At 38.4% G+C, this 19,293-nt stretch overlaps 1 protein-coding gene across 1 annotated transcript in view; it reads left to right on the top strand.

The window, feature by feature from the left end:
• col14a1a (collagen, type XIV, alpha 1a) overlaps positions 1-19,293 on the top strand; it is a 118,239-nt gene that overhangs the window by 66,595 nt on the left and 32,351 nt on the right. The window contains exons 28-36 of the mRNA XM_079164983.1: positions 4,794-4,937; positions 5,210-5,374; positions 5,536-5,574; positions 5,783-5,921; positions 8,728-8,870; positions 10,271-10,380; positions 16,468-16,626; positions 18,415-18,492; positions 19,199-19,285. Of these exons, the coding sequence (XP_079021109.1) occupies positions 4,794-4,937; positions 5,210-5,374; positions 5,536-5,574; positions 5,783-5,921; positions 8,728-8,870; positions 10,271-10,380; positions 16,468-16,626; positions 18,415-18,492; positions 19,199-19,285 (1,064 nt within the window). The remainder of the gene's footprint in view (positions 1-4,793; positions 4,938-5,209; positions 5,375-5,535; positions 5,575-5,782; positions 5,922-8,727; positions 8,871-10,270; positions 10,381-16,467; positions 16,627-18,414; positions 18,493-19,198; positions 19,286-19,293) is intronic.

Below are 19,293 nucleotides of genomic sequence, written 5' to 3'. Positions count from 1 at the left end.
TGTCTCTCACATCACATACATGCTCATACACTGCCTCAGCGTAGAATTAATCCTCTTCAGTGCTCACACATTATGCCTATTCTTCAGTTTGTCCTTATTTCCACCAGTGACACCCACACAGCTTATTCTTTTTTTATTATTAAAGTGACATAAATCATATATTATTTATTTATAAGATACTTCAGGAAGATTTGAACAGTAGTTCCTGTCCTGCTTATTGACTTTTTTATTCATGCTTTAGTTTCGATATTTTCCCCTCCCTTGTGAATCTTGATACTAAGCTATACAACTACTGTACTGAGCCACATACCCTGTGCCTAAACCTCCTTTCTTACATCTTACTCCTCTGGTCTATTTAGAGATAGATCAGTATTTTCTCTGGCTTTCAAGACTGAGGCTTGCATTACAAAACTTTTCACTCTTAAACCTCAACTTCTTCTCCGAGACCCCATCAGGGCCCCACACTGGGTCTAAATCCCCCACAGCCCTCAAATAAAAAGAAAGATAGCTTTCAGCCTCTTTAACCCTGAGCCTCTGGCAGATATATCGGTGTGGATGCAACTGCTAGAAAACAAGAAACCCCATGGCTTTAATGCCTTTTTAAAGTTTTTACTGTAAATGGCTAGCTCGCTTTGTATCCTCTGTCCTATAACCCTTGGGTCAAACACCACAGTAAGCTAACAAATCTCTTGTCAGTGCCAGAGAGTGTTGGACAGTGGATTCAGTTTTCTTAGTCATGTTTATCCATTGTGAAAGATTAGGTTAAAACCTGCTTATTTTAGGAAGCCATTTGCATCATATTTGCTCACCATTTCACATCTGGGAGCGGCCCGCTAATCCCGGTCTCTTGGTTGGCAACATAACTGCTACTGTATCTGTATGAGGGCTTTGCTCAAAGGCACTGTGGAGGTTCAAAGAGGATAGACAGCCACTCATTCTCCTTCGATACCAACTTCTATTCATAGGTATTTTCTCTATACCCATTTTATAAACGGTATGTAAAGGAGGCTGCCTTCTTTAAGACTTCACAGTCTGTTTTCCCCACCATCAGTACCTCCTCATATGAGTGTACGCATGTAGAGGATTCAAGGTGTTGAAGATGATATTCTAGGATTTGGCTTTTCTCTGTGCATTTATATATTAAGGTATTAGTGAGCCTCTGGCTTGGCGAATGATTGATTTGATATAGCTGCAGCTGTAATAGTCTTATCCCTGTATATATACTGTAATGTATATATGTGAGTGAGTATGTGTGTCTTTTGAAATTGATGAATTTCAAGCCCCACACGAGTAATTGTGCTAATCTCTGACTCTGCTTGTACAGAATGTTCAGATTAAGGAAGTGTGAATAAATGTGTCCGTGTCCGTGTGTGTGTGTGTGTGTGTGTGTGTGTGTGTGTGTGTGTGTGTGTGTGTGGCCTGGGGCCTCTCTTCTTACCTAGAGACACAGAGGTGACATCTGATTGGATAAAAGCTCTACTTAAAACAAGCTGCACTGGAAGCAGAGCAACTGAGGAAGACAGTAGCTGTGCAATGAGAAAATAAGATAATGGGAAAAATATTTGTATAAATTATGATACATGTAGTGTATTTAAGAAAAATTATAAATGATAAAATAGCTATACTTTGTGATTCTGTTTAGGCCAGCAGAGAAGGCTTTGCAGGCCCTGACGGCCCGCCACTGGTGTGTTGAGATGTCTGACCTCCAGTATGTGAAGTAGTGTTACTTTTAATCCTCAATTGTACAGTAATAGAGTCACACATTAGTTATCTAATATGTGATTGGCCTTGTTCAATGATTAGCAGCTGACTTCTTCAGCTGTAGTAATGCAGTTGTGTGAGACCCTCACTCTATTTTCAAGGTTCATGAGTGTCTTATGTATTCAGGAATGGATGTATGAATGGCCCATGAATGAGTTTCATTGACGATAAAAGCCAGTGAGACCCATTCAAAATCCATTGTATATTTTCTATAATGCATTTGATTGCCCAAATTTATTTCTTAGGAATTGACTGTAATGTTTCACAGATTAGAGGGTTTTATAGCTCTTGCTGTTCATAATAACCCAGACATAATATCACAATCTCCTCATACATTACCTGCAGCCTCAAAAGAGCAGGGAGAGAAGGTCTCCTATTATATTTTGCTCCAACGCTTTGAATTCTCTAACATGGAGAGATGCACTCATACTTTTGTTTTCTCTTATGGTTTCCCTTCTTAAGTGTCGGCGAGACAACTGTAGCCAGACAGGAGGCCCAATCAAAACGGATATGGATCACTTCTCACACAAACAGGGATAGATGGCTGATTGATGATGGGCTTTTGAACCCAAGATCCACTGACATGTTTCTTTTTTCTTTTTTTTTATCATCCTCCTTTCTTACCTGCCCTTCCCCATCTGACCTCTTTTGTCTACCTTTTCTCCCCATTCTTTCTCTCTCTCTCTCTGTGCCCTTTTATCTGCCCTCCCTTTTTGTCTTCCCCCGCCCACCCAGCCCCTCCTTTATCTCATCCCCCGTCGGCTTCTCCTTTGCTCTGTCCTTTGTCTTACTTCATGCCTGGCTAGCTGCTGTAATTCCAGTCTTGCCCAGTGTGATCAGAGGACAGTGTAGAAACAGATGTATCACTGGCAGATATCTGACAACACAACACTTTACAGGCCAAGCACTCTATCGTTTGTCACCACTGACAGCTCTGTAAATAAAAGAAAAATAGAAGAAAAACAGAAGGAGGAGGCATCGATGTGGTCTGAGGGTTTTGGTTTAGATAGAAATTGGGAGACCGAGACAACATACACATATAGAGCCATTTTATAGCCTTTTATTGCTTCATCTAGTATTGTTTTTATTGCAAAGTTTGCTGATACTCAGCACCTCTCTTAAGAACTCAGACACACTTTTGAACACACAAGAGGAGTGAGAGGAGAGAGAGTTAAAGGACAGAGGGAGTAAAGAGGATTAATGGCAGTGATTGACCATTTAATTATGAAAAGGTCAGGTGGAGATGAGTAGATGAGCTTTTTGAAGTATTAATGCCAATCATGATGGACAGTATAACTGACATTAAATACAAATGATCAGGGGACTGGTGGTTTGGATGGTTTGCGTGCAGAAGATGAGTGTATTTGCACACACATTGTTGCCTTTATTCAGTCTGTGTGAAGTATTTAACAGTTAAGATCAATCAGTTTGATTCTGTTATGTTAAGTAACTATACCTTGTAATTTGTCGCTGAATAACAACAATGACCAACCTTCATCTGTTCAGAGTTTGGCACAAGTCAAGTTTAAGTCTCTTTTCGGCATTGAGAGAGAGAGAACTGTCTGGAGGCAAAAAGATCAATAGAAATATAATAAAAAGAATACAATATATACACATGCTTTTGATTTCACCATTAACTTTGCGAATGAACTGGGTGTTTTGAATTGAATTTTTGAGAACTTGTGTTTTTTTGATGGTCTTGAAAGACAGTGATACATAAAAGGCCTCATTAAAGTCACTGACACCATGGCTGCTTTGTTGTGGGCAGGTCTTGAAACTATTTACAGCTTTAAAGGATTTTTTTGACTGATTAAGTCTATAAGCAGGTAACGTGCACTCTGTCAGAGGTTCATCCAATTTCAACTTTTTCACAGACTTGATTTTGACATTTCCATCTTTGTCTCATCTCTTAGTGTTTAGGTCTCATTGAAATACATCCGACATTGTCTGCCTTCTGGCATATTTTAAATGTTAATGGCAACTAGGCCAGAATCTGGTTTCAGGAGCTTTTAGGTCACTCAAGTCATGTCATAATTATGGGCTTGAAATGATATTCCATTATTGTCGGACGAAGAAAAATGAATACTTGTTTTTTTAATTAGCAAGTACATTAAAATTGTAGCAAAGGTCACAAGCATTCACACCCATGCTCGAAATGGAGAAGAGGATTTATTTTAGACTGTTAATGAATACATCCGGGCTTTCAATACATTTTATTTGCCTGGCATTTATTTCTTCCAAAATGTTGCACCAATGAAAAAATGAAGATTCATATCACAAGATGGTGCTAAGAGTGGGAGAGGTTGAAGCACCACAAAAAGGAACATGCTAGTGTTTTTGCTTTGTTACTATAAATGTGTAAGTTAGATTACTGCTGTATTGTTTAATGTTTTTATTGTGTTATTACTTCCAGGCAGCTATTGGTTAACATTGATTTCTCTACAACATGAGAGTAATCTAACAGAGACTTGGAAATAATCCTCCTAAACATATAGTTAAATCAACAATACGAAATATCACATAAGGCAGAAGTCGAGGTGGTGGAGGGAAATGGATCAGGCATGTAATGTCTGCTCCATTCGACGTAATTGACACAGTAACAGCGATAAGTCTCAGGTTTTAAAGGATATGATTGGCCGTTATCAGCCCAAAGCTGTGAATGAGCCAATGATTAGGAAGTATATCGGAAACAGCTGATGCTGTTGTAGAAGTGTAGCTTTAGTGCTTTGCTTGAATAAACACAATGCTTAATTTCTGTAACGTAACAAAAATATTGTAAAAGAAAAAAAAAAAAGCAGACAAAAAGGGGTATTGTGATTTATTATTATTTATCTAGTTTATGTTTCTGCGATTTAATTTTACAGTTTTACAGAAATGAATGGACTTGAAAAGTAGAAATGACATCTCAAAACATTTTAGCATGTTTCTTAAAGCAAAGGGCATAAATGTGAAATATAAATGTTATATGGACTAAAACATGCAGAAATACTGGTATGTTTGTTCAATCAAGAGTTTCCTTTTGTCTTCATCAGGTCGGGCCATCAAACATGTGAAGGAGTCTATTTTCACCCCAGAAGCCGGAGCTAGAAGGGGCGTTCCTAAAGTCCTGGTTGTTCTCACTGATGGACGTTCCCAAGATGATGTCAACAAAGTGTCCAAGGAGATGCAGATGGATGGTGAGTTATGAAAAAAATGACAATCGATGTTCAGTATGTGATTCATTGTTTGTTTGTAAGTACAGACAAGGTGGAGGACTTATTCCCCATTCACCCTCTCAATTCTTGGATGCATTATGGACTGTATGTCACATTTTACTGTTATAGGATATCAGACTCTTTAACCATTGGTTTGAAATCAATAACCCCAACAATGTGTTACATTACTCCACTTAATCCTTTCCACCCACTTCAAACTTGTAATGACTTCTCTCGTTTAACTCCATTCTCAGGCTATATCATCTTTGCCATTGGCTTTGCGGACGCTGACTACGGGGAGCTGGTGAATATTGCCAGCAAGCCCAGTGATAGACATGTCTTCTTCGTGGATGATTTGGATGCTGTGAAGAAAATAGAAGAACAGCTCATTACTTTTGTCTGTGAGGCTGCCACTGCCAGTAAGTAACACCACCTTGTGTTTAAAACAGAGACAGAGTAAGAGACCAGGAGGGGAAATAATTCAGAAAAGTCACAGTCGTTGTTGGTGGAGAGACATCAAGAGAATGACTGCGGAAAGAAATATTGAAATATTAAAGAGTAACTCTTTACTGTCTTTCAGCTTGTCCATCTGTTTTGATGAGTGGTAACACAATGGCAGGTAAGGAAACCTGCATAATATACTGTACAATCGTCACGCATGTCCAATTAGTTTGTCAAATCTTTAAAAAAAAGCAAATTATGATGATGGTAATAACATGATGTCGGTGCACACTGTGGTCGGGGTAATGATTGTAATTAAAGTGATTACATGGAGGAGGAGGAGGATAATAATAAGGATTATGGTAATGACAAATTGTCTGTTGCAGGTTTCCGTATGATGGAGAAATTTGGCCTAGTAGAGAAGGAGTACAGCACCATACCTGGAGTTTCTCTGGAGCCGGGTTCATTCAACAGCTTCCCCTGCTACAGATTACACGGTGACGCCCTGGTGTCACAGCCCACCAAGTGAGTATGTTCACCATAAGGGGGAGAAATGACGGGTTACAGTACATACTAAACTGTTTACAAAAGCAGTGCTTGGATTGTTTTTTAGAAATTCTGTTTCAGTTGACAAGCTAAATAACTGTGCATCATAGCTGTCATCTGATAATGAGATGGATTTGCCTGTTACTATGCTTGAATACACCTCCATTCTTTCGCCTCCTACTCTTCATAGTATGTTCTGTTATAGCTGAACACACAATTTAGTTGGGGTATGATTCACAAGATACATCACAATAACATATTATATTGGTTCATTGGACAACGTTACGATATTTGCTGATATCACAAAGTCTGCCACGAAGCAATTTTGATTTGATTCATTTCAGGGGCCTTTCCTGTGAACGATATGGGATGATATCATATGGCCATTTAACACAATCCGTTACATTTATAACACAAAAAGCAATTAAAATATGAATATAATAATTGTATTATTGGGCCTGTAGGAAGACGGTGGGCTTGGATGGAAATGGTAACCCAGACGTACCACGGGAATAAAATAAAAATACATATCTGAAAGATAATGATATGTATCGATGTTTTCACTTTGTATTGTTGATCATTGAATCGATTTGTTGATCCAGATCATTGTATCGTTACACCTATACAATTTAGCTGTCCTCATTGATGTATTTTTCTTTTTTCTGTACTCATTAACTCATAAATGCATCTTGTTAACCAAGGATAACAGTAATCCCAAAGCAGCTAAGAAAGCATTGATCTAGTCACATTCTCAAACGTGCCTTACATACATGCACGTAAGTGATAGCAGACAGAGTTGGAGGTGACGGTTTGTTCAGTGACAGTTTTATTTGTTCAAGTGCCATTGAGATCAAGATCACTTTCACAAGAGACACCCAAGAACAAATAACAAACACGCAAGGTTATAAATAAGATGATTCAGTCTCACAGAAGAATCACCACGACTCACAGAGGCATTCTTCGATAATTCAAAAATATAAGCAAAAATATCTGCATATCCATTTGACTCCTATTTGACCTAAAGTTTCCTACGCATTTCATAGAGTCATTTTGATCCTACTCCACTGTTTATCCATGTTCAGTATGTTTGCTTGCTAAGTGACCCTCCCTTCCCACATTGGGAGTGGTGATTGTCAGTGGGACACAAACACCAGAGGACTTTGAATTATCAGCCAGAAGTAGACACAGAGTCCTAGAACTATGCAACAGTGCTGCCAATGAAAATTATTTTGTTTGGATTATCTTTTAGGACACAGAGGTTCAGGTCCCACTCATAGCACCTGGGCTGTATTAAACTTGCTAGTAATTGTCACCAATACTAACAACCACAAAAGCTGATCTTGAAAATTGTAGAATTTGATTATTTGTTATTCTCAGTGATAAAACTGTATTTCCGTATGTGGTAGCAATACTCTAAATGACAGATGTATCTGATGAATTATTGTAAATACATGTGGATGCCCAAATATTTTTCCAAATTTACAGAGAATGCTGTTTTTAAAAAATATCATGGAATTTCTGTAATAAAAAGAAATCAGAAAACATCTAAAAGCTCAGAGCAGAGGCAGATTATTACAGTAATGTATTATTAAACCGGCAGTTACCAACAATCTTTGCAATTCCTACTGCCAAGCAACACAAAAAGAAAATTGGCAATTTCAGATCATTCTCTTTCAAGGCCTCAAAACTCAATTACAGAATGTTTTTCCAACATTATCGCACCCTACAAAAGCTGCATCTCTGGTGTCAAAATTGTCATAGCATTTCACTAGGTACTGTATGGCTCTAGTGTACATTATACACACAAAGCAAAACACTAATACACACTAGTACACTAATTTACATTTACTGCATGTTTCCCATGGAACCAACTTTTTGTATGTGTCCTGAGAACAACAGAGAAACCACCCCACAAATAAACTCAGGCTATGATTGATGGTCCGCTATCCACATAAGAAAATACATTGCAGATCCTACTGTATATCTCTTTGAATTCTATATAATTTTCATTGCTCATACAGGACACTTTTAAGACCTATTATAGCGTGTTGTCTGATTAGACCCTGCCCAATCGGTCAGTATCAATAAAAGATTAAAGAGGTAATTTCCTCGGGGATTTAAATGGGTTTTAAATCACAGATTTAGACTATGACCACAAGTAATTAAGAGGCTTCGCAGCATTAAGAGCTGATACAAATTACTGAAAACGTCAATGAGATGCTTGCAGGTGCAGTTTAGAGGTGTTAACGTTTACCTATCACTTATATCACAAGGGAAATATTCAAGTATAAAACCCATACGTACGACACTTAAAGGGATCATTCAATGGCTTGAAATATGCTTCCGTAAAGTCTTTCTCTATCGGATTTTGTCATTTTGGAGCTTTTTTTCTTGTTTTTTACCGTCAACCAGCTTTAACTCTAGCTTCCTGCTCTATGATTGTTCAGTTTGTGAAAAGTGACATTGAAAAGCTCTCTGAAAAGTTAAAAAGGAGACAATTATAACCTGAAGTGCTCGAAGGCAGCTGCACAAAAAAGGATCGGCTCTGAGATGAAAAAGAGGCTGGCACTCGAAGACAGTCTAAAGCAGCCAAAAGGATTCACAAGAGCTGAAGAGAGTCAATGGCACTTTGAAAAAAGACACCTAGTGGATACATGCCTTTAGGGCATAACTATGCTCACTATCTTTGTGTTTGTGTGTGTGTGTGTGTGTGTGTGTGTGTGTGTGTGTGTGTGTGTGTGTGTGTGTGTGTGTGTGTTTGCCTGTTCTCTAATGTGTGTACCAGGTACCTTCATCCTGAAGGTTTACCCTCTGATTACACCATTTCTATGATGCTCCGCCTACTTCCTGAGACCCCGCAGGAGCCTTTTGCATTGTGGGAAATCCTCAACAAGGACAATGAGCCATTGGTCGGACTAATCCTGGACAGTAAGTTTCAATCACTTGTGTTGTTGCTCATCTTTTCTTTGTCTTTCCTGCATCATAACATATCACAGTTTGACAAACTCAAACAACGGACGTGTGCTGAAGCTCCTGCCTCCAAATAATCTGAGAGAGATTAGAATGCAGCAGATTTTAGAAGTGTGGCTCGAGCAAAATCCCTACTTTTTTGATCCAATATAATGTACCTTTAAATGACCAACGTTTTACCTTTGTGTCTTCAATCATTAATGAGAGCACTTCTGTTTGTGGAAGGCCTCCCTTACTTACACTGTCCTGAATGGGACACAACATTAGTCTGGGAGAGCACCATGACCTCAAACGTACAGGTGCTGATTCTTGTGTGCTTTGATCCGGCTGTGATAAGCGAAGTTCCAGAAATACTGCTTACTGTAGTATGAAAAGTACACCAGGCATTAAACTTTAGAGGCTTTCGGACACTGACTTGGCGGAGACCCAGTGCAGACCCCTGACCTGCTGCGGAGATTATATTAGCAGCTGGAATGGATGATCTTGGGAGTAGTTGGAGGACGTTACAGGGGAAAAGTCATTTTGTTTTGCTTTACTTTCCTTGTTGACCCCGATACAGCTAAGCAGCAAGAAAAGGATGCACAAATTGAATTGTAAATTTGGTTATATAGTATATTTGGCTGTTCAGAAGAATCCTGAACCCGTGGATAAGTGTTTCATGGGCTGAAATTTAAGACAAAAGCAAGAAACAAGTCGATAATGGCATAGCACACATGACCGTTAACAGTAAATTGGTCCAGAGGTTTGAGAAAAGCTTACAGTATTTTAACTAAAGTTGTACCACCATTATATGTACTTTTTGTGCCATGTCACAGATTATACAGCAACAAAGTAATCAGCATGTTTACCTAATAATCTCTATGCAGTGATCCAATGACACATTGTTCTGCTTTTCATATTTTAACTTACAGAGACAGAAGCAAAAATATTGTGACAATCTCAAAGTTTAGTTGACATTGACATGGTAGAAACTCATAGTTCTCATTGCCACTAATGTAACACATATTACTAGAATAATGGGGATCACGTTATAGTCAATAACTTTTCCATCAGGAACTTGATACAAAATGATATTAGGGTTGATTAGGGTCAATCAAAGATGACAGGGATTGCATGCCTATTTCACAATGAAATGGAATTATTTCATGTATTAGTCAAAATGACATTTTATGAAGTTTACATTTTTTCATTGGTAAAATTAAAATTAATTTTTTCATAACAGACAAATAGCATTGTTGTAATTGTAATACACCGTATCTTTATTGGAGTCTAATAGCAGGAGACAGAGACAATAGTGTATCCCAAAAACATCAACCTTTTCTATCCTCTCATCACCTTCTCTGTCTGTCCCCCCACAGACTCTGGAAAGACTTTGACGTTCTTCAACTATGACTACAAAGGAGACTTCCAGACCGTCACTTTTCAAGGAACTGAAATAAAAAAAATCTTCCATGGCAGCTTCCACAAGGTTAGTCTTCAATATATGTGTGCTAAAAATTACTTGAATGATAAAACTGATTAATATTTGTTGAGAAATGTATAAGGGGAAAATAATAAGTTTGTTGGTTCTGGTGTTATGCAAATGTCCTTGCTTTTGTATCAGGTATCAGGAACTTGAACCACTTTAACTCCAATCATTTGATTTGATCAAAGAAATCGGTGTTCTTCTACTCAGAGAGCCTGTCCCACAGTGGCTGCCTGTGCCAATTTGCATTGCATATCAGACTCACAATGACAAACCGTCATCACAATATTGAGATGGTAGTTTTTCACACAAATGTTGAGCAGGAAGCTTTCTGAAAATACAAAGACACAAATAAGGAAGATTGACTGTATTTGAATGTTTTTGAAGTGGCTCGATCGGGACTTTTTTCTGTTGGTCTTTCAACACCACTGTGATGAGTGTGTGTGCAGATGATGATAGTCCTCCTCCCTTTTCTGTCTCTACTTGCGCTCTACTGCTTTTTCCACAACCATTTTTTTTAACTAGTGGAGTGTGAGTAAAACCGCAGATTTCATCACCGTTCAAGAAGTTATAGAGGACATTTGTCATTAATTTCTTTACATTTGTTTATTTACTATATAGTAAAAAGAAAAATCCGTAGATAATGATCCAATAGCCCTTTTGCCAAACATGTAAACACTGCCACACAAATTACATGAATGTAATACCTCCAACAAAGTTACTGCATCTACAGCCAAACTGTAGCGACATCATTAGAAAGGGCAACAATCAGTGGCAGGTGTGGTGGTTAGTTTCCATGATTTTCACTGTTATTACTTTTCCAACTGATTCTCTGACAAAGACATTTCATATTTTCCTCAATCACTGGGATTCCATCCAAATATATGTATGTACGTTTTGTTGTGTCAAATTAGTCAAATTTAATAGAAAAGGCACATTTCTATGACATTCACTCAATATAAGACAATGTTCAGCTCACTTGAGTTGAGAAAGTGTTCTGTGAAAAAATAAATGATGGAATAAATAGGGATGCAAATGCCTCAACGGAATATATAATGACATTGGTTTGGCCTCAGCCAACACCAACATTAGCTGAAACAAAATAATAATAACAACTTAGCACGCTGAATAATAATCAGTTCTTTTGTCTTAGCGGACGTGTACTTTGAATTAACCGCATTGTTCAGGAGGTGTATTTGCTTTGGCAGGGCTGATGGAAATGGACATTGGCATGTATTTGAATCACATTTAAATGTGTGTTTAATCTGACAAACCAAACTTGAAAATTAATTGGGTCCAGGCAAAGTCTTTAAAGACAATATGTTTCTTGCTGTAGAGCTGCTGTTGTGTACTTTATTTCGTGGAACTTTTACCGAAAAAAACAAATCAACACCAGCCCACCAACTCTCTTTCTTTATCTCAATTCAGAAAATGTCACGGAGTAGCTGTCCATTATTCTCTGTCCCTTTATGTCTTTCATTTCATTGTTTTCTGTCATTCTGCTTGAGAACATGACAATGTTGAGAGAGGGAACATATGCAGAAGACTGCCTGGCCAGAGGATTCGTCTCCGCTTAGACAGAATGACAAGTGAATAAAGGAGCGTCTGTGTGCGTGTGCATGTTTGTGTGTCAGTTATAAAGAGATTACCATATGAAGTCACCTAGTGTGAAAGCAGTGATACCCAGCAGGATCTGTCGCTACTCAGCAAAGCACACACAGACACACAAACTGAGAGAAACACAGAAAACAGAAACGGGTGAAAGAGAGAGGGAAAAAAGAGCAGAGGAAGAAATCAGTATGACAGTGCACTTGTGACACGAAGAGGAATACAGATAGAAAAATAAACGGAGACATTTAGACAGAAAAAAGAAGTGAAAGTGGTCTTCAGTATAACTCACATATTGCTCGGAGACATTTTATACTCAATACGTGTATAAACACCATTTATCGATCTCCCTAAATGATTAAATGGCTCACATTCAAAATATTAGAGAGCACTTAAAGCTGTTAAAGCACTTAAAAAAATGTACACCCAGGACATTTGCACCAGTGCTTCTTGAGCTTTAACCAGCTCCTGTCTCTAACCTAAAATACCGTTTTGAACTTCTTTTATGACGTAACATTGATCATTTTATTGATCAGCTTCAGTTTAGTTAAAATCACAAATTAAACAGATTCCAGTACTTCTTTATGATGACCATCATGTCATACATCTAACACGAATGACCACAAATGGTCCCCCATGAGTAACGTGGCGTGAAACATTGTGAACATACCATCACAAGACTAACAGTCCTCGCAGGACTAACAGGACTAACAGAACTAGCAGGACTCAGTCCTCACAGGACTAACAGGATTGTTATATATAACTATAGAGCTAACCACATTTCTATTGTGACTGTTAAAAGAAAAAAAACATAAGACAGCTGCCAAGTTAGTGATTAAATACTGTTAAATGTTTCCAGCTGGGATGAAACTTTTGTTTATATTTCTCCTTTTTTCGCACTTAACAAAACATCTGTGCTTAAAGGGACAGTGTGAAGGATTTGTTGGCATCGAGCAGTGTGGTTGCAGATTGCAACCAGCTGAATACCCCTACACTCGCTCCTCCCTCTCCAAGCTGCGGCAACGCGAGCTGGGTGTAAAACTGTGGTAACGGCAGAAAAAGCTATCTTTGTTTAAAAGTTAAAAGAGCAGTTTGTGGATTAGTTTTATCCATTGAGCTGAAAAGCAGCATTTGAGGGTTGATTTTGCAAAAATCGCTGACCAGAGAGGACAGGAAATGAGAAAACCCTCTGCCTGTGTGTGTGTGTGTGTGTGTGTGTGTGTGTGTGTGTGTGTGTGTGTGTGTCTTATTTCGTGGATATAAATGTTTAAAACATATAGTACATGCTCAAAAAAAATCATACAAGCTTTACAGGCAGCCTTTCACATACAAAAATCTCACTGAATGCATGCACACTCTCAAACACACTCTTTCAAGCATGCATAATGCACATGCACATTTTTAAGTGCAGGTCACTGACTGCTGAGTCAGCAGAAATACTGATAGCCTCATCTACTTTGGCCCACATTATCTCTAACAGCATGTTTAAAAACTGCCATAACAATTTAGGTGTGTGTGTGTGTGTGTGTGTGTGTGTGTGTGTGTGTGTGTGTGTGTGTGTGTGTGTGCGCCAATTTTCCAATTCCATCATTATATCAGAGACGCTTCTTGCCTTTGTGTTTAAAAGTTACCAAGAGGTGAGATAAAGTGAATGTGCTGATTCTACATCTAATGTCTAAATGGTTCTCCCCAGTTTCTTTCAGTGCTTCCACTCTCGTCTGCTCTTCTCTTCTTCCCTCACCTCTTCTTTCATATTCCAATGCAAGGATGGTGATCCTTTGAAAACTTTACTTTGATCTTTCATCTCTTGGAATCTGCCATAAAATGTGCATTCAAACATTGTTTTTATTTTCTTATCACATAAAGTAATTCTATGTTGTGCAATAAAAATTCACAGACCACAAAACTATTCAAGAAAGTTCAAGTTGTCTAAAATGTTGTGTTAGGAACATTGTTTGTTTTTTCTTTTCTTGTTTTGATATTTATATTCAGCAAACATGATGTTATAGCTTAGCATTTAGGTTGTTTTTTTGCTATCAAAGTGCAACAGAGTTGTTATTCAATATCCAAGATTATTACAAAGTCATATGTGCAACATGACAAAGTCGCTCTGTCAAAATAAGTAATTTGTCTGAAAAATGATAAGGAAAAAGAAGTCTGATAAGAAATAAGATAAAACATCGGCTGACAGAGAGCCACAAACAAATAAGGTGCTTTATATTCAAAAAGATATACTGTTGATGTGTAAGTCAGCCGCAGCATTAAAACATATTAGACTCTGTATGTCTGAGAGGCTCATTTGTCTTGTGTTGGCAGCACTATTACCTGTGGATGGGTCCTGTACTTTCCAGCCAGCCATGTGACCTGCCAGGAGCAGCACAGAGTGAAATACTTTATGCTACTAATATTTTTTTTATACTTTGTCCTCATCTTTTTGTGGTCTTTTTTTGTTTGTTTTGTTAGGCTTAACAGGAATTCAGATATACAGGGAGATGAAGCTAAGCTGTTAACAAGTTAAAGGAGCAGTCTGTGGATAGTTAGTTGTGGAGTTTTATACATAGTGAAAGCAGTGTTTTTAGGTTGTTTGTTCAAATGTTGCAGACTAGAGGACAGAAAATGAGAAAACAGACATGATGTTTGTTGTGAACTCTGGCCCATAAAACTTAACCCAACTCTCAAGTTTGAGGTTTATCTGCTATCAGCCTCAGGGTAACCTTCATGAGTCTCAGATGAACAAAAACAAAACATGTTTGACGTTTAAATTAAATTAAATCTGGGTTTGCTTAGCATGTAAAGCTTAATCCATCTGTACTTACAACTGTATTACCATGGGTTTATAACATAGCTTTTACAACAATAAAACGCTATGGTGTTACCTTGAGCTGTATCTCAAGTCTCCACATGTAGATTTCCATAATGGTTATGACTGGAAAAACGTTCCCAAATTCAAAATACAGAGGCTGCTTGTATCATGTTCACAACCAGTAAATGTCTATATATGTGAACAAATTGTAGAATAATATTTTTATGTTTTTCTATACACGATAATTTTAAAAAGGAATATATTTGACTTGCATTTGCTGAAAGCAGTTATTTATAATGTTAGCCTTTGTAGTATTACGCAGTGTATGCTCACATGCGAGAATATAGCCCCCCACAAAGCAGTTTCTTATTCAAGGATACAGCATCTTTTCTCATGCTTGCTGCAGTTTGCTGGCTTTTTCAGATTTCATATAGCTCAAGTGTGAGGACAGAGGAATAGTTCAATCGTCAATGTTCAACAATAAACTTCCTCCAGACTGAAAATAAGTCTGAGTCACTGCTGGAGTAAATGGAGGAACTAGATAGCCTGAAGGAGAGGGACTGCCATCTTTAACACACACACACGCACACGCACACAAACAAACAAACACTGAAACATATACGTTTATATACCAATGCCCCAAACCTTAACTCCAACCACTAAATGCCACACAATACTGGCAGAATGCCTGTACCTTAGAGGATTTTCATAATCTTTTATATCACACAAGTACAACACACACATTACACACACTTACACGCACACACCCACACACACACACACACACACACACACACACACACACACACACAGATGTCTTGTGAAGTGTGAAAAATGGAGGATGACAACAGAAACTCATTATAAGGCAGCCGTCCAAGGAATTGGCCCTGACACTTGAATATGAACTTTGTCTAACTTCACATTATCTGCACCGTGTTACTGTGTGTGAACGTGTTGAGAGGTGTATGTGCTGCACTCATGCTTCCACGTTCCTATAACATACAGAGCATGCATATTTTTAATGAGGATGGGAAAGAGTCATAGAAAACCTCCCATAATGTTGAAACACGCAGGTGCTAATAGTCTGTTTTATTACTATCCATCACCAGAATGCTGCTCCCTCTTTGCTCATTAACCATGTGACCAGTTGAATTTCACAGTTCGTGGCTCTGGCAGTGGTTTCCTCTAAGAAGGCAGTTTGAGCTCACAGGCACTCTGACTGGACGGGCCAATATATGTGTTTAGATGCTTTTAACCTGCATTTATAAAAATCCCACTCAAGCAAAGGAACCCATTTTCATTGTTATTAGTCAGTAATTAGGTGGCCTATTGTTGTTGGTGCACGTAAAAAAAGTGATCACAGATACAAGACCTGTGAAAATACTGCACTTAAAATGATGAAATAACTGTTTTATTGACTCTATCTATTCAGTTGTTTGTTCTGGTGCTTATTTAAGGCAATAATGATGGATAATAGAGACTAATTAAAGATAGACTATTGGGATAAAATACTTGCTAAAATAATACAAACAGTCCATCTCTATCTCTTTAAACTGTTGATGTTTTACCATAATCTCAAGATATTTGGGTCAAACCAAAAAGTAGATACATTTTCACATCGACCTGTATTTTGGGAAATACTTCTATCTTATGCACCTTATTCTCTCTCTTCCATACAGCTCCATGTAACCATCAGCAAGACGTCTGTGAAGGTGGTGTTAGATTGTTCTGTGGTTGGGGAGAAATCCGTCAATGCTGCTGGTAACATCACCGCAGATGGAGTCGAGATCCTCGGAAGGATGGTTCAGTCCAGCGGCAGACGGGACAACTCTGCTCCAGTCAGTATGAATTATTGTCCGCATAATTGTTAAGTGCACACTGAATAGAGGGTGATTGCATACCTGTATGTTAAGGGTTCCCACTGGTCATGGAAATTGTATAGGTGTACTCCACACTGGAAGTACAGTGCCTGTACACCCCCCCCCCCCCCCCCCCCCCCCCCCCCATTTTGTTGCATTGCAACCTAGAATTAAATCAAATCTGGCTGTTATAATTGCCCCGAGTGCATTGATTACGATGATCAGTCAGCAAGGTGGGTGTGTCAACCGTTGTGGCCCATAAAATAACAACCATTAATATCACAAAACATTTTGTGAGTTCATTTTTCTTATTGCAAGTGGAAAATGTACAAAAGGTTTTACTTACATACTTTATTGGCAGAAGCACTCAAAAACCCCTTGGCACATGAAGGCAGGGAAGAAGGTGAGGTATCCTGGGCTTCTGGGAATACTGAGCACCGCTATTTGTACATTTACACTTCTTAGCTGCTCCAAAGAAATATATCTGTGTGAAGAAAATACAAAATAATGTGACATTTTCTTTATTTATCTCCAGATTTTCCTTTACTGGCCAGTAAAGGTTATTGATGCAAACATATGTTGTATCTGTCATGTTTGGAAAGGTCTTAACAGAAAATAACTTTTTAGAAAAATTAAACCAACTTTATAGTGTCAGTTTATTCTATTTTACTCTCTGTACTTTCAGTTGTCTTTAGTTGAAGACCTACTTTGTTTTAGGCTCCACAACAAGCGACATTTCTTATAATCTAGTGACTCTTATTGGGAGTGTTGTGCCCAGTCATAGTGACAGCTCAGCCTAAGGATGTTCAGCTGGGGAGTTGATTTAGAGGATTACAAAAGGGGCAGTATATCAGCATGAATAAATTAAATCATATAATGACAATCGTGACTTTTTTCATTGTGAAATTTCAATAATCATTTCTATGAATCTGGGTCAAAACCCTGAACTGATCACTGTAAGTCTGTATCTTTCGGTTCTCAACATTAGTTCTAGTTGGACTTCCCGGCTCTTTTAAGTAAGTAACAGGAAGACTACATATAATCACCAGGATAAGACGTGTTTCACACCGGGTGCAGAGCAGGCCTTTATTCGTAAGGAATTAAAAACATTGTATTCAAATATCTTTTTATTCTCATATATTTTTAGGTATGACATTTGACAGAGATGAGGTCGACTGGCTGTTTTTAAACTTAGGACATTTAAGATAAGGCCAACGGGGGCCCTATCTGCACTTATATATTGAATATGAAACCTGACAGAACCAGGCTAAATGTCTCCATACAGAAGCCTTCTCTTAGATTGTAATTGTGTAACTGAAACAACCGCCCAGTTTTTCGCGAGCCGACAGAATCTCATCCAAGTTTGCAATCGTGTGCGTGTCTGTATGTATTTAACTTCCTAGATCACAACGATTCACAGTCATTAAGTCCATTAAGTAGGAGTTTTCCTTAGTTTTAACTGTGATGTATATGTGTGCAAGTTTGATATAGATCCTTTGTTTGAGATTTGGGGAATGAAGCCTTGGGTTTCTGGATAATTAGACATGAAATGAATGAAAACAGTATATGTCAGCTGTTTCTTCAGTCGTGATGATAAACTTTGAATTGGACACAAGCCCATAACCTAATTTACAGCCTGCTCTATAGTTTAAGACCAGTGGAGCCTCCCTAACATTCATTTTGTTTGTTGAAGCTATCAGACAGACTTCACGTATCTCCCATTTTGCGTACGTGTACGAATGTGTGTGTGTGTGTGTGTGTTTACAGTTCCAGCTCCAGATGTTTGACATCATCTGCAGCACATCCTGGGCCAGCAGAGATAAGTGTTGCGAGCTGCCGTCATTGGTAAGAAACTTAACACATGCATGTACTCTCTCTCACACATGAATGCTCCGACGCTTTAACACATGGTTTCACTGCCTCTCCTCTCTGAGGGTGCTGTAGGTCAGGGCTCTTGGTGTTACAGCCTTAGATGATTGGGGTGATAATTCTGGTTACGATCAAATTGCTTTACGATGAAACTAGAATTAAAGCCAAATTACTTGTAATCTCTATAAGTGGCTATTAGCTCTGGCAATGAAATGCCACCACTAATGGTGCCTGTGGTCAGGTGTGTAATTTCATTTATGTTCTAGAAATGCACCTAGTGACCAATGTTGTCTTTCTCGCACATATATAGATATAAAATACACACACATGTATAATAGCATGAATTATCAATGAACAGCCCAGGCATAAAACATACCCACACAACATACAGATACACTGAGCCACCACTTAATTAGATATCTCTCTGCAATCTGATGGAATCCATTAAAGCAATAATTATTCAGAAACATTTTGATTCAATGCTGTGGTAATTGCTCTAGTTTGTGGTGGTAATGGATGCATTACTGACTTTCAAGTTTTTGGCGCACCCCACATGCACAAGGGGCCCAGTATATTAGAAACACCGCCAGTATAAAACAATCCCATAAACTCTGTGTAATTATTTCAACACGCGCAGTTTCCTAAAGCATCGTGCACTCAATGTATTAATGTGTGTTTTCAGAGAGTTGAGGAGCAGTGCCCCTCCATGCCTCATGCCTGTACCTGCTCCCAGGACAGCAAAGGACCTCCAGGACCTTCCGGACCCCCTGTAAGTGC

The sequence above is a fragment of the Pholis gunnellus genome (genome assembly GCF_910591455.1).
Source record: "Pholis gunnellus genome assembly, chromosome: 8".
Classification (NCBI taxonomy): Eukaryota; Metazoa; Chordata; class Actinopteri; order Perciformes; family Pholidae; genus Pholis; species Pholis gunnellus.
Note: the sequence above shows the minus strand (reverse complement) of the source record. Positions and strands in the feature narration are given on the sequence as shown.